The sequence below is a fragment of the Macaca thibetana genome, chromosome 7 (assembly GCF_024542745.1).
Source record: "Macaca thibetana thibetana isolate TM-01 chromosome 7, ASM2454274v1, whole genome shotgun sequence".
Lineage (NCBI taxonomy): Eukaryota > Metazoa > Chordata > Mammalia > Primates > Cercopithecidae > Macaca > Macaca thibetana.
In genome coordinates this window covers 116,394,795-116,419,405 of record NC_065584.1, presented here as the reverse complement: position 1 = coordinate 116,419,405, position 24,611 = coordinate 116,394,795, and the positions used below count along the sequence as shown (strand labels likewise).

At 39.8% G+C, this 24,611-nt stretch overlaps 1 protein-coding gene across 2 annotated transcripts in view; it reads right to left on the bottom strand.

The window, feature by feature from the left end:
* ENTREP2 (endosomal transmembrane epsin interactor 2) overlaps positions 1–24,611 on the bottom strand; it is a 449,210-nt gene that overhangs the window by 109,231 nt on the left and 315,368 nt on the right. For both annotated transcript variants that reach the window (XM_050800118.1, XM_050800119.1), the window contains exon 3: positions 16,018–16,128. In XM_050800118.1, coding sequence (XP_050656075.1) covers positions 16,018–16,128 — 111 coding nt within the window. The remainder of the gene's footprint in view (positions 1–16,017; positions 16,129–24,611) is intronic.

The window sequence follows — 24,611 nt, the reverse complement described above, 5'->3', positions numbered from 1 at the left end:
CAGATCACAGACACAGCTGGGATCAAGGCTAACCAGGCTTTCAAGGATACACAGCTGACAAGGATATATCATGTTGTCCCTGCAGTGTGATGAATCTAATTAAAAAGGACTTAGGGTCAGAAAAACACTGGTGTAATAATGGGTAAGCACAACAGAAATCATTTTATTGTTTACTTACAGGAAAAAATACTTTTCCCGTTTACATGCTTGGCATGGCCAGCAAGGAAGCGCTCACACTTCATACAAAACTACACATTAGTTTTGCCTCTCTTTGTTGTGACACACAATCTCTGCTTTACGTTCCTTAAAATTCTCTGTATGGGACAGTTTCTCTTATTATTCAAAGAATGACTTTTCCCAAAAATAAATAAGATATATTCCTTCCCTCCACTGTCTGGTGCTTCTCATGCTCTCCTTCTCTTTTAATTGTTGGTATAATTCTAGAGTTAAAGTCCTCTGTGCTATCGTTTGAAGAGCTCCCCATAAAGCATGTGTTGAAAACTTAATCCTTGGCTGGGCGCGGTGGCTCATGCCTGTAATCCCAGCACTTTGGGAGGCCGAGGCGGGCGAATCACCTGAGGTCAGGAGTTCGAGACCATCCTGACCAACATGGAGAAACCCCCGTCTCTACTAAAACTACAAAAAAATTAGCCGGGTTTGGTGGCGCATGCCTGTAATCCCAGCTACTTGAGAGGCTGAGGCTGGGAGAATCACTTGAACCCAGGAGGCGGAGGTTGCGGTGAGCCGAGATCGCGCCATTGCACTCCAGCCTGGGCAACAACAGCGAAACTCCGTCTCAGGAAGAAAGAGAGAAAGAAAGAAAAGGAAAACTGAATCCTCAATGCAACAGCATTGGGAGGCAGGGCCTATGGGAGGTGCTTCGGTCAGGAGGGCTCCACCATCAGGAATGGATTAATGCTGATTGGCTGTGTGTTCAACATCTTGCTCTTTCTTTGGCCCTCTCTTGACCTTTCACCTTCTGCCATGGGATAATGCAGCAAAAAGGCCCTGGCTAGATGCTGACCCCTCAATGTTGGACTTCCCGGCCTCCCAAAATATGAAAAATAAATTACCCAGTCTGTGGTATTCTGCTATAGCAGCACACGACAGACTAAGATGCACTGTAAAGCCAGAATGTAATGACTTGCGAGTGGCTAACAGCGCAGGTTGGAATCTCATGCCAGCACCTGCCAGCTGCATGACTTTGGAAGAGCTACCTAACTCCCAAGGTCTCAGATTCCCTAGCTGTCTCCCAGGCATAGCTGTCAGAAGTAAATGAATGAACGTATGGAGTGTGCTCAAGCAGCGCCCTGCACACAGCAAGGGCTCAGGAAAGTTAGCGACCATCTTATCATCATCGTCAACGTGCAGCAGTCACTATTAGGTTTGTATACAAATATCAAAGAGCACATTTTAAGCTTATGTCCAAACATATATTAAAATGTGTTAAATATGTACCTTTAATGGAATTTTCCACCCAAATCTCTAGTTTCTTTGACGATACTAAGTAGGAAAAATACTTTAATTCACTCAATACTATCATAATGAAGATTTTGCTTGTTTTCTTTATAATGAAATGAGTGCCTGACAATATCTAAATTTACCAGAAGAAAAAGAATTCACTGAGGTCAGGCCTGCAATAGTAAAACAGAGGGGATGGGCTAACTGCTTCTCAGCAGGGGTAAAGTACTCTCTGCTGCCTTTCAAAGATGAAGCAGTCCCCTAGATATACAGCAATGTATGATATGGAACTTTGAGTAGGGAAAACATTGCAGACAAATGCATACAGTATAAGCATATTTGCTTAAAAATAAAACTATAAAGTTGTGTGACTATGTGTACACACACAGGTACATAAATCTATATGTGCATACATAAAAACTGGATACATCATCAAGCAATTGCCTGTGTGGTAGGGAGTAGGAGGCAGAGAGAGGAGGGAGACTTTGTTTTGCTCCAGTTTGTGTATTTCTCGCATCTTTTACAATGAGAATCTATTACTATTTTATTTCATATTTTAAAAGAAAGGGAAAATAGTGTCTATTCATTTAAAAGCAAATATTCATCAAGCCATAAAATGCATTATACTACATTAAATTGCATTTTAAAAGCATCCTCTGTTATGCTTTCATTTAAAAATACAGTAAGAAAAGTATGATGGGAAATCCCAAACTTCTGCAGAATGAACTGAAATAATTGGGTCATTAAAAATCAGTTTATTTCCCAGTGCTTTGGGAGGCTAAGGCAGGAGGATCAGTTGAGGCCAGGAGTTCAAGGCTAGCCTGTGCAACACAGCGAGACCCGTCCCCGACCACCACCACCCCCCTTACAAAAAATTTAAAAATCAGCTGGGTGTGGTGGTGCATACCTGTAGTCCCAGCTGCTCGGGAGAGTGAGGTGGGAGGATCACTTGAGCTCAGGAGTATGAAGCTACAGTGAGCTATGACTGTACCACTGTACTCTAGCCTGGGCAATAGGTGAGACCCTTGACCTTGTCTCTAAAAAATTGTTTTATTTGTATTTGTATGATTTACTTATTTGAAGACATGTTCTCACTCTGTCACCCAGGCTGGAGTGCAGTGGCACGATCTTGGCTCACTGCAACCTCTGCTGTACCCCCTGCGCCCCCTTGCCCCCAGTTCAAGTAGCTGGGATTACTGGTGCATGGCACCACTCCCACTTAATTTTTATATTTTTTGGTAGAGATGGGATTTCACTATGTTGGCCAGGCTGGTCTCCAACTCCTGACCTCAAGTGATCTGCCTGCCTTGGCCTCCCAAAGTGCTAGGATTACAGGCGTGAGCACCTGGCCAAAATAATTGTTTAAATTAAAAAGCATATATATTTTTTAAAAATCCATTTTTTAAAGAAAGTTTTGTTGCTGTCATATTTTAATGCACATGGAACCTCAAATTAAAACATAATGAGGCATTTTAAGGGGCATTTGAAAATGAATAATGCTCTTTTCTAATTAATTTAAGTGAAACAGCATGTTTGCTTGAAATCCCAAAATGGCTTTTTAATTTCCTAAGGGGCTCTTCAGACAGGAACAGTTGGGAGGCACTCACTGGTTCACTCACGCGCTCCCCTCCAGGAATGGCGCCAGGCCCTGGATGTGGGACAAGGCGCAGCACAGACACGGCCTTCTCCCTTGTGCTGCTTTGCCACGTAGGGAATGATGGGGAAATGTCAGGGCTTGGAGACAAAGAGACAGAATGCTCAGACACAGAACCACAGAGGTGGGGAGCCCCTTGGACAGAGGGCTGAGGGAAGGCCCTTCCATGGATGTCCCACTGACTCTGGAACCTACAGGTCCAGAGGAGCCACCTAGAGAGACCAGCTGGCAGGAAGAACAGCGGTGGTGCAGCGTGCAGGAGCAGCCTGAAGTAGAAAGACCCTGAGATTCCAGCACAGCTGGCAAGGCAGGGACGGGGCGCCCGGGGGTTCCACTGCAGGCTAGTGAAGCTGGAGGGGCCAGATGAAAGCAGGCACTCACAGGCCACGGTGAGGACGCTGGATAGCGCTCTGTGTCCAGTGGGAAGCACATGGCTGAGCTTATGTTGTAAGAAGCTCTCTCGCCACGAACACACACACAGACACACAAATATGTGAATACATTTTGATCCCAACAAGCTGGAAATGTGTGTTTTGTTGTATTTAACAAAAACCCACAAAATACATCTAAAAACTATTCCTATACAAAGTTACAGAAAATTTTAGTGGATTGTAAAAAGTAGAAATTAGGGGCCACATGCTCTCATGCAATGAAATTAGAAATTAACAGTAAAAGGAAAGTAAAAAACCAAAAAGTCTAACTACCTAAAAAGTTAAGAACATCGGTTTTAGCGATGATTCAGGTTAAAGAGAAAAGCAAAAATGAAAATTACAAACCAAGTGGAACTCAGTCCACAAGAGTACTGTGTGTTAATAACGCCAATCTATACAGTATTATTACTGTTACTCAACTATAAAAGGTGGAAAAGTAACAATATATGCATTAAGAAAGTAGAAAGGGGTAATAAAATAAAAACATACATAGTCAACCCTTTCCTCAAATTCCCCATTTCCTCCCAAGACCCCCAGCTCTAGGCAACCATTCATCTACTTTGAATCTCTAAAGATTTGCTAAATGTTTATTTTTAAACCGTAAAAGAATATTATCTGTAGCTTTATAACAACAAATTGGAAAAACCAGATGAAATATACAATGTTAGAAAGATATTAACAAAAATGATCCCCAAAAAGAAATAAAACACGAATAACATAATGACCATGGGAAAAAATGTTAAAAGTAGTCAAATTACCTCCCCCAAATTAAAATAAACCTAGATAATTCCCAGGTTATATAAACTGTTTCAGAGCATAAGTCAAATCAAATTCTTCCACTTTCATTTTAAAGTATGCATAATTCTAAGATGAAATTGGACAAAGAGGGCACCTCAAGGTAAACTGTAGGTTATCTCATTTCTTAATTTTGATGCAAAATTCTTAAATAATATATTAACAAAGTGAATGCAGCCTAATATATACCTTCAAAGCACCAGGACCATTGCCTACTTCTGCAATGCAAAGTGATTCTGCGTTAGGAAATCCATTAATGCAAATCACTACATTAATAAACTAAAGGAGGAAAGCCATATGATCATCTTCACAGATGTTAAAAGGATGGTGATAAAATTTACATGCATCTTGATTAAAAAAAAAATCTTAGAAAGCCAGGAAGGAAGCGAATACCTCCCACTAATAAAGGGAGAAGCTGACGGCAGACATTACTCTAAATGGTAACCCATTAGGAGCAATCCTGTGAAAGCCAGGAATAAAACAAGGGTATTAAAAAATTCCAGTGTTAGTCAACCCTTTTCCCTGTAAATCCTTGATGTGAGTGAAGGGTAACATCGGGTCTGGGCTGACGCATGTGTGCCTGGAAAAATGACCCAAAAGTTCTGTCCTCTCATGTCACTGCTTCCTCTTCTCGGACACTGCAGTGTTGAGATGGATATGGAAGGCTGTGGCCATCTCCTGTGCTGGGGAGGATGCCTGGATCGGGGAAGCAGTGTGGTGGCCTGCAGGCCTTGGGCCTCCGTGAAGACAAAAGCATTGTAAAAACAGCTGATGGAAAAGTGAACTGTGGCTTTTCAGTGAGAGTCTCCCCCACGCAGGCAGTGAACACTGCATGTGGGTGAGAGGGAAATGGAGCTATGGGACCTCCCAGTGATGTGAAGATGCTGTCCCTGCTGGGTCTGCTGTCCTGTGTCCTTCTACGAAGCTCAGCAAATGGGGAGATTTGCTAATAGAAACCGTCTCTCAGCAGTACGCTTGGTGGAGGGTCACTAAGAGCTTCTCATTAAACTCAGGAGCAAGAGGTGGGTGATGAAACACCATCATCTAATGTTACTTTAACGAAACATCATTATCCAATGTTATTTTAACAGTTTTTGCCACAGCAACTACACAGAACAACAAAACAAGACGTACAGATACTGGAAAGCAGAAGAAAATATAATCATTTCCTCTGACAAACTATGGGATCAAAGATTCAGGCGTACATTCAACTGCTTGTACAGGTCGATGCAAGTAATAAAAAACTGCGAAAAGTCTTACATGCGGCGAGAAGCCTCTTCAGTATAAAATAATAATTAAAACAGGCATCCATCAGAGCAAGAAAAGACTTACAATACCTAGGACTAAATTTGAAACATGGGAAGTTCATATGTATATTTTAGAAAACTATAAAAGTATATTAACATTTAAAACAAAATAAATCCTAGATTGATAAAACACATAAATATTTTAAAAATAAAACCCTAAAATACTGAGGGGATAGTAGAACATTATTTATAATCTTGGAGTGGGAAAGGCTTTTCTAGGAAAAACACATAACCCAGCAAACAAAAGGGTTAAAATATGTAAATGAATACAACCAATGTGAGTACAGAAAATACCCACACAACGAATGCCATTCAAAAAGTCAAAAGATGCATAACAAACTATTAAAAAAAAAATATTTGCAACCAATATAACAATGGCCAGTTTCCTTAACATAAGTACATATATATATATATATATATATAGATATATAAATTATAAAAACAACAATGTAACAGTAAAATAGGTAACAAAGGTGAAGTGGCAGTTAAGAGATAAATATAAGCAACTTATAAACAAACATAAAGATGCTCAACTTCACTTTTAATTAAAGAAATGTAAATTACATAAAATTGTACAACTTTGCCGGATTGGTGAAGACAAAAACAATTCTGACAACACACAAGTTTGGATCTGGGTAATCAGGCACAGGCTCAGACCGCTGGCAAGGGTGTGAAAGAGTGCCTCACGTTTGGACAGCAATTTAGGAATAAGATTCTGAGTTTAAAGTGCACTCATGCTCTGACTGCAGGGACGGTCTTAGTGATTTTTTTCTCTAGATCTGTTTGCATTCCTTCCTTGTTCACTGCTCCACCCTCAGCACCTAGGCCAGTTCCCCAAGTGGCAGCAATAGCCACTCAGTATCTGCTGAGTAATGAATATGTACAAAGAATACTATTCAATCGGGCCCACGGGCTTATGCCTGTAATCTCAGAACTTTGGGAGGCCAAGGCAGGTAAATAGCTTGAGTTCAGGAGTTTGAGACCAGCCTGGCCAACATGGTGAAACTCTCTACAAAAAGTACAAAAAAAGTTAGCTGGGTGTGATGGCACGTGCCTGTAGTCCCAGCTATTTGGGAGTCTGTGGTGGATCACCTGAGCCCAGGGAGGTTGAGACTGCAGTGACCTGTGATGGCACCACTGCACTCCAGCCTAAGCAACAGAAAAAAAAAAAAAGGCCAGGTGTGGTGGCTCACACCTGTAATCCCAACACTTTGGGAGGCCGAGGCAGGCAGATCGCCTGAGGTCAGGAGTTTGAGACCAGCCTGGCCAACATAGTGAAACTCCATCTCTACTAAAAATACAAAAAAAAAAAAAAAAAATTAGCTGGGCATGGTGGCGGGCACCTGTAATCCCAGCTACTCAGGAGGCTGGGGCAGGAGAATCGCTTGAACCCAGGAGATGAAGGTTGCAGTGAGCCAAGATTGCGCCATTGTACTCCAGCCTGGGAAACAACAGAGAATTCTGTCTCAAAAAAAAAAAAATTTATTTGCCATGTTCATTTTAGCACAAGACTAGAAACATGTTAAACTTATCCTTCATTAAGGGGTGGTTACATGAATTACCACACATCCATCCAGTGGAATTATCTGCTACTCTCTGTTTAACAGCAGAGAAGACCTCCATGTGCTGATGTGAAAATGTCACCAGGCTACATGGTTGACTAACAAAATCCACGTGAGTAGCCCATGTGTGTAAAAAAAAAAAAAAAAATCCATAAACAAAAATATGCACAGATGAGGACTGGAAAGGCACCAAAAAAACAAAAACAAAAACAAAAACAAAAAACAAAAAACCCTGTTAGCAGGAAGGGGAAGAGCTAGGAGCCCAGAATAAAAGATTGATCTAGTTTAGATATCATTTTTATGCAGAGAACACTAGCTAATCTTAAATTACGCAGAGGAAAACACACAATCACCACACAAACATATGGAAATGTACCAGGTATCCTAAAGAAAAACAAAAACTGGAGCAAAGAAGTTGGAAAGAATTTGGATAAACCAAAGCACACACTGTATGTTCTGGAATGGAAAGACATGGTATTGTTTAGATGTTTTAATTTTCCCTCAAAGAAATCTACAAATTTAATATGATGCCAATTCAAATCTCAAATCTGTTCTATCCAAGTCTTGGCAAAAGAAAATCAAAGTGCATCTAGAAGACTAAACATTTAAAACCAGGCGAGAACATTTTAAAGAAATAGATTAAAAGTCTGTGGGAGGCTGAGGCAGGTGGATCACGAGGTCAGGAGATCGAGACCATCCTGGCTAACATGGTGAAACTCCGTCTCTACTAAAAATATAAAAAATTAGCCAGGCGTGGTGGCAGGCACCTGTAGTCCCAGTTACTCAGGAGGCTGAGGCAGGATAATGTTGTGAACCTAGGAAGCGGAGCTTGCAGTGAGCCAAGATAGCACCATTGCACTCCAGCCTGGGTGACAGAGTGAGACTCCGTCTCAAAAAAAAGAGTCTGGGATGGGGTTAGGGGTAGAATTTGTCCTACCCTGTATAAAAATAGATTATAAAGTCAAGGTAATTCACGTGGTATTCTTCTGGGATATGAATAAACAGACATATGAATGTTGAATGAATATGAATAAAAAGTCCAGAAATAGACCAATGGACATTACTATCTGTGTGTACATGTGTGCATACAATGGTACTATCATCAGAGAATACTATAAACACCTCTACGCAAATAAACTAGAAAACCTAGAAGAAATGGATAATTTCCTGGACACTTACAGTCTCCCAAGACTAAACCAGGAAGAAGTTGAATCCCTGAATAAATCAATAGCAGACTCTGAAACTGAGGCAACCCCATCTCTACTAAAAAATACAAAAAACTAGCCGGACGAGGTGACGGGCACCTATAGTCCCAGCTACTCAGGAGGCTGAGGCAGGAGAATGGCGTAAACCCAGGAGGCGGAGCTTGCAGTGAGCTGAGATCCAGACACTGCACTCCAGCCTGGTCGACAGAGCGAGACTCCGTCTCAAAAAAAAAAGAAAAGAAATTGAGGCAATAATTAATAGCCTACCAACCAAAAAATGTCCAAGACCAGACGGATTCACAGCCGAATTCTACCAGAGGTACAAGGAGGAGCTGGTACCATTCCTTCTGAAACTATTCCAATCAATAGAAAAAGGGGGAATCCTCCCTAACTCATTTTATGAGGCCAACATCATCCTGATACCAAAGCCTGGCAGAGACACAACAGAAAAAGAGAATTTTAGACCAATATCCCTGATGAACATCAACGTAAAAATCCTCAATAAAATACTGGCAAACTGAATCCAGCAGCACATCAAAAAGCTTATCCTCCATGATCAAGTGGGCTTCATCCCTGGTATGCAAGGCTGGTTCAACATACACATATCAATAAATGTAATCCAGCATATAAACAGAACCAAAGACAAAAACCACATGATTATTTCAATAGATGCAGAAAAGGCCTTTGACAAAATTCAACAGCCCTTCATGCTAAAAACTCTCAATAAATTCGGTAGTGATGGAACGTATCTCAAAATAATAAGAGCTATTTATGACAAACCCACAGTCAATATCATACTGAATGGGCAAAAACTGGAAGCATTCCCTTTGAAAACTGGCACAAGACAGGGATGCCCTCTCTCATCACTCTTATTCAACATAGTGTTGGAAGTTCTGGCTAGGGCAATCAGGCAAGAGAAAGAAATAAAGGGTATTCAGTTAGGAAAAGAAGATGTCAAATTGTCCCTGTTTGCAGATGACATGATTGTATATTTAGAAAACCCCATGGTCTCAGCCCAAAATCTCCTTAAGCTGATAAGCAACTTCAGCAAAGTCTCAGGACACAAAATCAATGTGCAAAAATCACAAGCATTCGTATACACCAGTAACAGAGAGCCAAATCATGAATGAACTCCCATTCACAATAGCTTCAAAGAGAATAAAATACCTAGGAATCCAACTTACAAGGGATGTAAAGGACCTCTTCAAGGAGAACTACAAACCACTGCTCAGTGAAATAAAAGAGGATACAAACAAATAGAAGAACATACCATGCTCATGGATAGGAAAATCAATATGTGAAAATGGCCATACTGCCCAACGTAATTTATAGATTCAATGCCATCACCATTAAGCTACCAATGACTTTCTTCACAGAATTGGAAAAAACTGCTTTAAAGTTCATATGGAACCAAAAAAGACCCCGCATTGCCAAGACAATCCTAAGCCAAAAGAACAAGCTGGAGGCATCACGCTACCTGACTTCAAACTATACTACAAGGCTACAGTAACCAAAACAGCATGGTACTGGTACCAAAACAGAGATATAGACCAATGCAACAGAACAGAGCCATCAGAAATAATACCACACATCTACAGCCATCTGATCTTTGACAAACCTGAGAGAAACAAGAAATGGGGAAAGGATTCCCTATTTAATAAATGGTGCTGGGAAAATTGGCTAGCCATAAGTAGAAAGCTGAAACTGGATCCTTTCCTTACTACTTCTATGAAAATTAATTCAAGATGGATTAGAGGCTTAAATGTTAGACCTAAAACCATAAAAATCCTAGAAGAAAACCTAGGTAATACCATTCAGGACATAGGCATGGGCAAGGACTTCATGTCTAAAACACCAAAAGCAACGGCAACAAAAGCCAAAATTGACAAATGGGATCTAATTAAACCAAAGAGCTTCTGCACAGCAAAAGAAACTACCATCAGAGTGAACAGGCAACCTACAGAATGGGAGAAAATTTTTGCAATCTACTCATCTGACAAAGGGCTAATATCCAGAACCTACAAAGAACTCAAACAAATTTACAAGAAAAAAAAAACAACCCCATCAAAAAGTGGGCAAAGGATATGAACAGATACTTCTCAAAAGAAGACATTCATACAGCCAACAGACACATGAAAAAATGCTCATCATTACTCGCCATCAGAGAAATGCAAATGAAAACCACAATGAGATACCATCTCACGCCAATTAGAATGGCAATCATTAAAAAGTCAGGAAACAACAGGTGCTGGAGAGGATGTGGAGAAATAGGAACACTTTTACACTGCTGGTGGGAGCGTAAACTAGTTCAACCATTGTGGAAAACAGTGTGGCGATTCCTCAAGGATCAAGAGCTAGAAATACCATATGACCCAGCCATCCCATTACTGGGGATATACCCAAAGGATTATAAATCATGCTGCTATAAAGACACATGCACACGTATGTTTATTGGAGCACTATTCACAATAGCAAAGACTTGGAATCAACCCAAATGTCCATCAGTGACAGACTGGATTAAGAAAATGTGGCACATATACACCATGGAATACTATGCAGCCATAAAAAAGGATGAGTTTGTGTCCTTTGTAGGGACATGGATGTAGCTGGAAACCATCATTCTCAGCAAACTATCACAAGAACAGAAAACCAAACACTGCATGTTCTCACTCATAAGTGGGAATTGAACAATGAGATCACTTGGACACAGGAAGGGGAACATCACACACCGGGGCCTATTGTGGGGAGTGGAGAGCGGGGAGGGGGGAGGGACAGCATTAGGAGAGATACATGATGTAAATGACGAGTTAATGGGTGCAGCACACCAACATGGCACATGTATACATATGTAACAAATCTGCACGTTGTGCACATGTACCCTAGAACTTAAAGTATAATAATAATTTTTAAAAAAAGAGTTGATGTTGGTTGTTTCTTCACCACCCAGCATACATGTCCAGCTTCCCTCCTCCCCCAACCCTGCTTAATAGCAGCTAACTTTGTTTCGGGTATTACATCTTGAATCCCCTGTCAGTAGCCTATGTCTGTAAAAAAAAAAAAAGTAGCCCATGTGTGACTGAATTCAGTCTGGTAGGACAGTTAAGCAAATTATCATCCTGCTGTGTCCAATTAAACACTTCCTCCCAGGTCTTTGACTCTAAAGCAAACAGACCCAGAGGTTAAGAACCACAGGAATTATCCACTCCTGCAGAACTGTAGCCTGGTAAGTTCAGGGTTCCCGCTGTAGGCCCCAGTCTGAGTCAGACTTCTAAGTGAACAGAAGAGGCTTCCTTAGAACCAGCCAGTTTCCAAGCCCGATCTCTAGCCTCCTTGGTGATTCAATAGGCCCCACTATCCTCACAATAAACGGCCTGTGGCTTTCTTAGTAATTGTAACTTGCTGCCAATGACCCTTAATGGTTTGGGTGACATTTCAAATCAGCAGGGAAATATTAGAGTATTCAGAAAATGGTTTCAGGAAAACTAAACTACTTAGAGAGAAAAAGTCCAATTCATCAAGTAGAATGCAAAATACTAAAGAGTTAACTATAAAAAAAAAAGCACACCATAACCAGGAAGTTATTGGGGTAGCATAATCTTGGAAAGGAGAAAATCTTTTTAAGCATGATTCTAAGGTAAGATTACAAAGAGAAATATTGGTAAATTTGGATACATAAAAATTAAAATGTTTTCTATTTTTCTGACAAAAATTAAAAGGCAAATGACAATCCAGGGAATATATTTGCCCAATATAAGTCAAAGGATTCAAAGCCATAATATATAAAAAGCTCTAATAAATCATTAAGATAAATATTTAAATCTAAAACTGAGTACAGAATACATACAGACAAAACACAGAAGAAAATAAAATATAAATGGTGCATAAACATAAATATGTGACATACTTACATATGTGTATAAATATATATGAGCTTATGTATATGCAATTATAAATGAATAAAAAGTTTAATCTTACTAGTATTCAAAGAAATTCAAATTAAACAATGAAGTCGTCTTGTATCTTTCAAATGAGCATGGGTTAAAAAGAATAACAACTTTCAGCGCTGGCAAAGGCATAGGAAGAAGAGCATTCTCATATATTGGGAATATAAATGGGTAAACTTTCCTAAAAGGCCGTATGTCAATATGCATCAAATACTCTAAAGATACATTCATTTTTATCATATATATCTACTTTTAGGAGCTGTAAAAAGGTTTTAATTTGTATAAGAATGATGGTCATCTCTCTAATTACAAAAAGCAGAGATCTGGTTAAACAATGTTATATTCATACATATAGAGAAGTCACTACCAATACAATTGTAGAATATTTTAAAACATGGAACAGGCCGGGCGTGGTGGCTCATACTTGTAATCCCAACAATTTGGGAGGCCAAGGCAGGCGGATCACCTGAGGTCAGGAGTTTGAGACCAGTCTGGCCAACATAGTGAAACCTTGTCTCTACTAAAAATACAAAAGTTAGCTGAGCATTGGTGGCCCATGCCTGTAGTCCCAGCTACTTCAGAGGCTGAGGCAGAAGAAACGCTTGAACCTGGGAGGCAGAGGTTGCAGTGAGCTGAGATAGCGCCACTGCACTCTAGCCTGGGCAACAGAGCAAGACTTCATCTCAAAACATAAATAAATAAAACACAGGACAATGTGATCAGTTAAAAAAGAAATCACAAAGCAGCATGAAGGAGATAGCACATTTAAATACATTAAATATATATGTATACATACATGCATACACATACATCCATATACACACACATTATGCACAGAAAAGACTGGAAGGACATAACCAACTGGGTGGTAGGATTATGAAGTGTTTCGTTTTTTGAATTTCTATAGTAAATGTATAATTTTTATTATATGAAAGGGGTATACTTTTTACGTGTTGCATCGGTTTTGCAATATTCTGTGAAGAACTCAGGGTAGGTCATGTCCACACCAAACAAGGATTAGTCCATTCTCGCATTGCTAGAATGAAATATTTGAGACTGGATAATTTATAAAGAGGTTTAAGTGGCTCATGCAGGCTGTACAGGAAGCATGACGCCAGCATCTGCTTGACTTCTGGGGAGGTTTCAGGAAACTTACAATCATGGTGGAAGGCGAAGGGGGAGCCAGAAAGTCACCTGGCCAGAGCAGGAGCAAGAGAGAAAGCAACGAAGGGAGGTGCCACATACTTTTAAACAATCAGTTCTCGTGAGAACTCATTCCCTCACTATCATGAGGGCAGCACCGAGGGATGGTGCTAACCACTCATGAGATCTGCCTCCATGATCCAATCACCTCCCAGCAGTCTCCACCTCCAACACTGGGGATTACAACTGAACATGAGATTTGGGCAGGGACACAGATCCAAACCATATCAACAGGAAAGGGAAGCAAGGCCGAGAGAGAGGGTTTCTTGTCCTAAGTCACATAACCAGGAGGTGGTGAAGCATGGTTTTGATCCTGGATTGCTGACTTCAAATCCAGTACTGTTTGTACTGCATGCATTGCCCCCAAGCAAGTGAACACACTGGTTTGTAGCTCTGAGATTTCTGGCCGTGTATGAGCCAAGGCAGAGAGACACCTAGGATCAAGCTCTAAAGTGAGGTAAATATTGATGATTTCGTGGTACCATCAACCAAACAGATGTATGTGAGAGTACACATCTGTGGTATGTGATGTTCTTTTTATGTATCTGTGGAGGTAGAGAAAGCGGTAAGAAATAGAGGAGACCAAATCTCCCTTTCCTGTCCTTCCATGCAGTCTGTGATGTGGGGAAACAGGGTCTGAGATTAATACCAGGAGGGGTCAGCCCTTCAAGCCTGCACACTGGGTGTGGGCTTTCTTTTTGGTGTGGACCTGCAGGCACTGTGGTTTCCCTTCAGCCAATCACTCTGTCTACCCCACACAGGGCCCTGCATTGGAAAATGAGAGTCCAAGAAAAAAATGGCCAGTTCCTCGTAGGTCACCAGATTTTGCTATACTCATGGCACGTAGTATTGAGGAATAAAGAGGCTGGCCAAGTCATGTATACAAGATGGCGAGTTATCCTTTCTGATGGAGATGGGGATCCAGGTTGTGCCAATTGTCAATCATAAGGGGGTCTACACCATACCAGGAATACTTCTGTGTACATGATATAAGGATGAAATCTGATCAATGTTCTCTAGGCCACATTCAACAGACAATAACAAGATGGAGCTCCAACAATCCATTTTTGTAACTCAGTGGGCACTTCAGCATTGAAACTGTGCCAACTGACACTGGTCCTGCTGGCTTTCGTAGATAAGAATGCAGAGAGCAGCAGGCTTCCCAGTGGCTGCCCTGGGAATCCAAACCACATGGTCCCAAGCCAAGCAGGCATGGTCCCACAGCAGAAAAGCTTCTGGTTATTCAGCAATCACTTCTCGGAATCACAGCCACAGGTAGAGCAGGCAGAGGGCAAGTGTGGAGGGACGTGGCTCTGAAAGGTAGCCTGCTGTTGCTTCCGAGACAAAGAAACAAAGGCCCATGTTCCCACACCCAGGAGGCACAGTCCTATCGGGAGTTTAAGTATATTCATACCAGAATGCAACCAAACACACTGCAATTTTTGTCACAGCCAGATGTACATATTACAGCACCATGAGCTACGTTATCTTGAAATGATAGTTCTACCCAACAAACAAGTTGTTGATCTTCTACAACAAGCTCCTGTGACCCACCAGGCTGCATGCAGCCCAGGCAGCTTTGAATGAGGCCCAACACAAATTCGTAAACCTTCTTAAAACACTATGAGATTTTTTTGACTTATTTTTTTTAGCTAGTCAGCTATCGCTAGTATGAGTGTATTTTATATGTGGCCCAAGACAATTCTTCTAACGTGGCCCAAGGAAGCCAAAAGACTGAACACCTCTGTTCTACAATGTACACAGCACACTGTCTACAATTTTCTAAATGTGGCCCAACACAAATTCGTCAACTTTCTTAAAACATTATGAGTTTTTTTGGTGACTTTTTTTTTTTTTAAGCTCATCAGCTATCGCTAGTTTTACTGTATTTTATGTGTGGCCCAAGACAATTCTTCTTATAATGTGGCCCAGGGAAGCCATAAGATTGAATACCTCTATTCTACAATGTACATAGCACAGTGTCTACAATTTTCCTGGATCTGAAAGAAAATTATTTTTAATTGAGAACTATATTGTTTTGATATATTTGTCATCCAGCATAATATGTACATCAGCACTTCAAATTGACTTGCAAATTGATTTTTAAAAATTCAATACAAATAAGAATCAATGCAACAAATGCTAAAATATAATAGTTACTAAGGATACTTATTCCAAAATAGCACCACATTGTGATCCTTAAAAATATACTATTAGTAGCTGATTTACAAGTAGAACAACTTGTAATTGTACTACTTATAAATCAATAAGCAAATTGCTATCTAATTTATAGAAATAAATCAGATTAACCTAAATACCTTAAACTAGAAAATATCAGAATGAATTGAAAGTGTACATGAGAACCTAAGAATACAATAAAATTATTTTTAAAATTGCTCTCATGCAAAATCAAATCCTATGACCTTTATGAAAGGGTTTGCATTTCATTACTTACCAACTGGCAGCCTTCTAGGGAGTTGACTAGCTGAGCATTCTGACAAGAGAGAATTGAACCAGCCAAATTCAGCATTACACACACTGCAGAAAGCAGCATGAAAAAGGTTATCTGGAAACAAACCAAACAAGAAATTGATTATTCACTTGGAGAGGCTCAAAGGAAAAATGACATGGCTTTACGACAGCTTTCATTTATTATACAACAGTTGATCACATAATTACGTGAATAACATGTATGTGTTTTAAAGGAAAGTGGTAGGTTATTTCTCAAACTTCCAAATTCATATGACCCGAAATAGAAAAAGTAAGATCTGTAGGAAGCCATAGCAAGCTACCATGGTTTTGTTTAAAACCTATTATAAAATATTTAAGGAGTTAAACTTGAAAGACTGTACATTATATACTCTTAAGAGTAACAAGTTATACATTATTAAAGAAAATCAAGTGAAAGAAGTATACTTATTAGAAGGCCTTTAGGTTTGTTTTAATTTTTATTACAGAAAATTTCATACACATGCAAAACCAAAGAAAACAGTATAATGAAGTCACATGTGCCCACCACCCAACATCAATAATTAATCCACTTACAGCCAACTGCGCTTCATTTATGGCCCCTACCATCTGGATTATTTCGCAACCAATACCAGGCATGATAAAATTTTACCCTTAATATTTCTAAAGGAATTGAGAAGCTTTCTGAAAACATAGCCAAAATAATCATCATATCTGTAATAAATAAAAATTCCTGCCGGGCGTGGTGGCTCACGCCTGTAATCCCAGCACTCTGGGAGGCCGAGGTGGGCGGATCACAAGGTCAGGAGATCGAGACCATCCTGGCTAACAGGGTGAAACCCCGTCTCTACTAAAAATACAAAAAAGCCGGCGTGGTGGCGGGCGCCTGTAGTCCCAGCTACTCAGGAGGCTGAGGCAGGAGCATGGCGTGAACCCGGAAGGCAGAGCTTGCAGTGAGCCGAGATGGCGCCACTGCACTCCAGCCTGGGCGACACAGCGAGACTCCGTCTCAAAAAAAAAAAAAAAAAATTCCTTAATATCATCAGATATTGCGTTCACATTTCCCTAATTGTCTAAGTTTTTTCACACTTTGAATCAGGCTACACAGGATAGAAAGCAGGCCCGTGTGGTACAACTGGCTGTTAGGAATCTTTGACAGTCTGTGGGTTTCCCATTCACTTTTCCCTCTGTGAAATTTACTGAAGAAACCAGTTCATTTGTCCTATAGAGTTTCTTACAGCCTAAACTTTCTGATTGTAGACCTCTATCATTTAACGTTTCTCTAGCCTCTGTATTTCTTGTAATTTGGTGATTAAATACGGAGGTTTGGCCAAATTCAGATCAATAAAAGGCAAATATTGTCTCTCTCTCTTTTTTTTTTTTCTTCTTTTTTTTTTTTTCGATGGAGTCTCACTCTGTCACTGGAGTGCAGTGGCACAATCTCGGCTCACTGCAACCTCTGCCTCCCGGGTTCGAGCGATTCTCTTGCCTCAGCCTCCTGAGTAGCTGGTACTACAGGTGTGCACAACCACACCCTGGTAATTTTTGTATTTTTAGTAAAGACAGGGTTTCACCATGTTGACCAGGACAGTCTCGATATCTTGACCTCGTGATCTGCCCTCCTCGGCCTCTCAAAGTGCTGGGATTACAGGCATGAGCCACCGCGCCTGGCCAATATTTTCTCTCTTTTTGTGATGTTAGCGGCCATTTTTAATGATGACTTAGACTAATTAATTTATTAGGGTTTCCAAAATAGTGCTAGTCTCACTCTGTCATCTTTTCTTTATGAATAAGAATACATATAGAGACAGAGACTTTTATTCATCAACTGTTTTGTTACCCTGAGGTATAGTTCATATAGGAAAAGCAGGATATATACTCGACTCTTTCTGTTCATTTTCCAGGTTTTAAAATAATTTTAAACTGCAAAATAAACTCAACGAAGTCTATATGGTTAATTAGCACTCTTTCTGCATCTATGTAAATAATTAGGCCAAATCTAATGAAGAAAGACCCTTTTTGTGATGGAGAGTAACCTTTAAGATTAATATGATCAAGAGGCAGGGAGAGTGGCATTAAAACTTGTTAAAGAGCAAAAAAAAGTCACTGGATATCCTGTCTAATGCACCCTTCAGGGTTATTTCTGCCTTACAATGTCTTTTTGCTATTTCAAAACTCTGCATACAACTGATAGTTCATCAACTGATAGTCGTATAAAACTGATAGTAGTGCAAATGATTCTTGACGATACAAATGTAAAGGAATTTTGTCTGGTAGCATGTAACTGATTATTGCCCCACTGATATTGACCACTTTTATATTTATTTGTAAATTTATTTCAGCATTCCTGATTGCTTATATGTGTGCAGTGTTTGAATTAGCCTTTCAACTGCTTGTAACTTCTTACTGATTTCCTCATTAAATAATGAGTTAGACATAGTCTTTGACACATGTCTATTTTTTTAAAAAAGCTGATTCCTGGCTGGGCACAGTGGATTATGCCTGTAATCCCAGCACTTTAGGAGGTCAAGGTGGGTGGATCATGAGGTCAGGAGTTTGAGACCAGCCTGACCAACATGGTGAAAGTCCGTCTCTACTAAAAATACATAAATTAGCTGGACATGGTGCTGCGCGCCTGTAATCCCATCTACTCAGGAAGCTAAGGCAGGAGAATTGCTTGAACCCGGGAGGCAGAGGTTGCCGCGAGCTGAGATCTTCAGCCTGGGCAGCAGAGTGAGACTCCATCTCAAAAAAAAAAAAAAAAAAGCTGGTTCCCTAGCATCCTCCAAAATTAACAGTATCATGAAATACTGTTTTGTCTGTTTACTGGAGAGGGGAGTGAGTTTCAGCCATTGTGAGCCAAGAACTTAAACACATTTGATACGTTTTAATCATCTGCGTCATTAGACAGAGAGAGTCTAACCAAATACTGTATATTCTCACTTACAGGGTGGGAGCTAAACTTTGGGGACACACAGACACAAAGATGGGGACAACAGGCACTAAGGACTCCAACCGGGGGTTGAGGGGAAGAGCTGAAACACCACCTACTGTGCTCACTAACTGGGTGATGGGATTATTAGAAGCCTAAACTTTAGCATCACGCAACATACTCATGTAACAAACCTGCACATGTACCTCCTGAATCTAAAATTTAAAATAAATATAGTCATACATAACAAAAAAACTGCAAACAAAGCTATAAGGTTTTACGTAACCATATTAATTTTACATCTGTATCTCCTTTCAATCATGCCAAAAACTATTCTTAATATAATTAATCTGTTGGATTTAATTTCACAATATCCACGCAAGTCTCAAAATAACAACGCCAATACAACTGCCAAAAAAAATGACTGAAAATAGTTTAAGATTTATATTTCTTTTTATTCTTACAGTACATTCTACCAGAAATAGTCAAATTATGGTGTTTTAAACTCACATGGTTCCTTTATGTGTGGTTATGCTACTGATCAGGAACCCAGGTTAGTTCCTTTTATTTCATTTTTTCTTGTTTAGGAATTGTTTCTAAAACTGAGTTTCATTTATAATTATATAAAATGATTCTAAAGTCAGGTCTATAAGTGAAGTTTCACATAAGTCTAGCCTTTATTCTGTTCCTCCACTCTATTTCCTCCCTTCTATTTTTTAATAGATAAGCATTTATTTTTTAATTTTATATTTTATCCTTCCATCTTTTTTTAATAAAAGTATATAACAGCAGCATAATACATACATTTTCTTCACTTACTTTTTTTGCACTTAATATAGTGAACATCTCGCTATAAGAACATACAAATAACCCTATTCCCTTCTACAATTGCCTAATACTTCATGGCACAGATGAATCACCATTTTTTATTATTTATTTATTTATTTAGAGATGGAGTCTCGCATTGTCACCCAGGCTGGAGTGCAATGGTGCGATCTCAGCTCACTGCACAAAGGACAATACTAAGAAATGCTTTCTGCTAATTATATCAGAAAATATATGAAAACATCTTCTAGAAAATATAAGTGACCAAAACCAATTTCAAAAGAACAAAAAACCTGAACATAATCTTGAGAAAAATATCAGTAAAACTCTACCCACAAAAAAACAGCAGGCCCACAGCCTTTCACGGGTAGATTTGTTTCAAACTTTCGAAAACATCTAATCTTCCGATAATAGGGCAAAAGGCAAGTTCCCCAACGCATTTATAAGACCACAGGTTTTCTATTTCTTGAACAATTCAGTGCAATAGCCGTTAAGTGGGACAGAACAAGTTCCAAGTCCTGGGAGAGGCCAAGGTCACCTGAGTGGGGTGAAAGCTCTAGCAACGGGAGAAGGGTGACTGCACAGACAAGCCAGCAATGTGGGACATCGCAGCCCAGGTGGGAAGCTAAGCGCACCCATGTGGGACGGAGTGGCAGCGAGGATAGTGGATTGGTTATTTACAAGGTGAATTAATCAAATAAGGAAATATGGCAAAAATAATAGGTGCTGAGTTTCTCAAACCAGAATACACACGGTGGTGCTGTATTGCAAATGGCAGTATAATGTAATCTCATAGTCTTCAGTGCTGTGTAGATGACTGATAGATAGATATCCTATAATTTCGTCACCTAGAGGGCTGGGAGCAATGATATTCCCAGTAGGCATGAGCGAACCTAGCAACCTTGTTTCTTTTTTTTTTGAGTCTCGCTCTGTCACCAGGCTGGAGGGCAGTGGCACAATCTCGGCTCACTGCAACCTCCACCTCCTAGGTTCAAGGGATTTTCCTGCCTCGGCCTCCCAAGTAGCTGGGACTACAGGCACACGCCACCTCACACCTGTAATCCCAGCACTTTGGGAGGCCGAGGCGGGAGGATCACGAGGTCAAGAGATAGAGACCATCATGGTCAGGTGGTGAAACCCTGTCTCTACTAAAAATGCAACTTTGTTTCTCAATTCCATTCTCCACAAAAAGAAACCAGAGCTCTTTAGGGAAAGGATTAATTCCAGGTCTAGGGCAGGGAGAGTTAAGACTGAACTCCTGGCCAAGCGCGGTGGCTCACACCTATAATCCCAGCACTTTGGGAGGCCGAAGCGGGCGGATCACGAGGTCAGGAGATGGAGACCATCCTGGCTAACACGGTGAAATCCCCATCTCTACTAAAAACACAAAAAATTAGCTGGGTGTGGTGGTGGGCACCTGTAGTCCCAGCTACTCTGGAGGCTGAGGCAGGAGAATTGCTTGAACCCAGGAGGTGGAGATTGCAGTGAGCCGAGGTCGCACCAATCCGAGCGGAACTCCGTCTAAAAAAAAAAGACAGAACTCCCTCTCTTTTGGTGCTATCAAGTAAGGAAATGCTCAATAAATGATGTTGGGGGCATGTTAAAGATGCAAAAGCCAGCTTTAAGGGGCTCCCACTGGCCAAATCAGGGACAATTTGAGTATCGGAATATGTAATGATAATAAAAGATTAGATAATAAGTTAATGATAAGAGACCCATGGGTCTACACAAAGTCTCAAAGTATCTCCCCCCAAGTTATTTACCTTAAAGGAGAAAACTTCGCAGTGGAGGCACATGACACCTTAACCAAAGTGATCAAAGTTTCAAAATAACAGGACAAATTGAAATTTTGTGCCACCTGATAGGATCCAAAAATAACACAGCATTGCTTCTGTGATATTCTTCCCAAAGATGCATAATTCAAATCCGATCATGAAGAAACAGCAGACAAACCCCAGCTGAAGGATGTTCTACAGAAAACAGGCCTGTATTCTTCAAGTGAAGGTCATGATGGTCAAGGAAAGACTGAGGAAATATTGGATAGGAAGGAGACTAAAGAACCATAACTAAATAGTTCAGGGAACAAATTATTTTGCATTGGGCTTGCAACTTTTCTGTAAATTTAAGGTTATCTCTAAGTAAATTAGCATAACCTCAAAAATAATGATAATATATGAAAATTAAAGACTAAACCCCCTTATGTCAAAAGATGCAAAATTATATATTTTGAGCTATATGTATTTAAAAATTTTATCAACAAGTGTTTGGCTCCAAAATGCAAGAATGTTTAGATATCAGAAAACTCTATGTGTTATTATACCAAATTATATGCCCAAAAAACAAATTTACAGAGTAAATAAGAAATTTTAATCATATTAGCAGGTGAATAAAGAGCATATATAAATCTAAAGTCATTCGTAGTTTTTCTAAACATCTCTAAGCAAGCTAGGACTGAAGGGGTAAATAAATAGCTCAGTAAAAGGTATTTATAGGGGAAAAAAACTCTAACAGCAAACATCACACTCTATGGCAAAAGTTAAACATTATTTCCTTTAAAATCAAGAATAAGGAATCAGAAACATCTTTACAGCCTGCTGTAACTGCTTCTTTTCAATAAGATATTGCACTTTCAGCCAATGCAAAAAAGACTAAAAGGCTTTAAGAATCGAAAAAGAAGACACATACGATGCTAAAGAATTATAGGCTGGGCATGGTGGCTCATGCCTGTAATCCCAGCACTTGAGGAGGCCGAGGCAGGCGGATCACCTAAGGTCAGGTTCCAGACCACCCTGGCCAACGTGGCAAAACCCTGTCTCTACCAAAAGTACAAAAATTAGCCAGGTGTGGTGGCAGGCGCCTGTAATCCCAGTACTCAGGAGGCTGAGGCAGGAGAATCGCTTGAATCCAGGAGGCAGAGGTTGCAGTGAGCCAAGATAGAGTCACTGCACCCCAGCATGGGCGACAAGAGTGAGACTCTGTCTCAAAAAAAAAAAAAAAAAAAAAAAAAGAATTAAGAATTATAGTATGGTATTTGCAGATGGATAGCAAAGAAACCAATTCAGTCCTATCCATAAACTTATCTGTAGATGGGACATTGCTATAGAATACTGAGTGTCATAAATCAGTGTGAAAAGAATAAATGATGAAAAATTGGTGCTAGGCTATCCATATAGGAAAAAACACAAAAACTATTTCCATGCCTCACATCATACACAAAAGCAGATTAAAAGCATAAAATGTGCAGATCAAAACTTTGAACTTAGGGGAAAAATGCAGAAAACACCTTTACAATTTTAGGATTAGGGGAATTTTTTAAAGCACTATACACAAATGTAGCTCTTATAAACACTGATGATTGTTACACATTAAGGTCAAATGATCTGTATGACCAAAAGAAGTGAAAATGTGGGAGAAGGTATTTGCACTAGATAGATAGAGCAGACCATGGATTAACATGTAGAACATATAAAGATGTCTTACAAACCAATAGAAATGTGTCTAAGACATGAAACCTGACAGTCAAAAAGAGTGAGAGTAAAAGATAGGCAGATACTTAACATCACTAGTAAGCAACAGGTACAAGTTAATACCGTAATAAATGATTATTTCACACTACACCAAAATGGCTGAAAAGATACTGAAAAGGCCAAGTGTTCACAGTGGGTGAAGGTTGAGGGATTGGCAACAAAAACAAAACAAAACTGTGTAAAATGTTGGTAGGAGCGTAACTTGACACAAGCTCAAGAACAGTTTGGCAATAGTCCCTGATTGCTCCATTTGTTTCTGGCTGGAGAAACTCACACATGTGCCTAAAGAAGTACTGTACAATGCCTGCAAATCTCAAAGAACTGGAAAGACCTTAACTGTCTAGCCATTAAGGAATGGATAAAGTTATTTTTCCCCCATAAAAGAACAATTAAAATGAGTGAATCAGGTCTATATATATCCACATGGCTGAATCTCAAATACATAATGGTGAGTGAGAACAGCAAGTTGCATAAGGACACACGTAATACCGTTTATATAAATCATGAAAGCCCACAAAATAAAACTCTATATTGGTTATGTATCTATACACGTGTAGTAAAATTATACAGTCATACAACAGCCCGATAGCCGCAGACTTTTGTTATCTCTGGGGAGGGTGAGAAGGAAAAGATATAAGGCCTTGATGTGGCCTCTTATGTTTCATATTTTAAAATTTGAAACAAGATTATCGATGGTAAATTGTTAACACCTCTGAGAAAAGCGGAGGGAATTTTGCCTCAGATATAACCGGTGGTGACTGCAGGGTAACAATTTTTATTATACAGGTGAGAATGTGAGTATCAGAGGGCACGAGGAGGAGAAAGCTGAGTCAGGGAGGTCACGGGACCAGGAGGCAGGAAGCAATTTATACACTGAAATAAAATGCAGATCAAGAAGAAATGCCTATAAGGACCAAACATCTTCCACTGATGAAACAAAGGCAAATCCCAATTCAACAGAATGAAATAAAACCCAGCAACCTATCACATTCCTCCATACTCACTATAGACTCTTTTAAATGACATTCAGTCCAGTGTTGATGAAGTTCACTTCTTCCCCCCGAGTGAAAAGTATCTGCCTTATTTCAAGGTTAATTTGCAGCACCTCCCCCTAAAACAATTATACTTATTTACCCACTGAATAAAACGTGTTGAATCTCTGCATTAAAAACAGCATCTGCTACATGTAATGGAGGAATACAATGGGACTATGAACTCTTCTAGTTCATCTAGTCCATAAAACAATTATATAGCTATAATTTTTTTCATTTTACAGATAAAGAAACTGAGATTCAG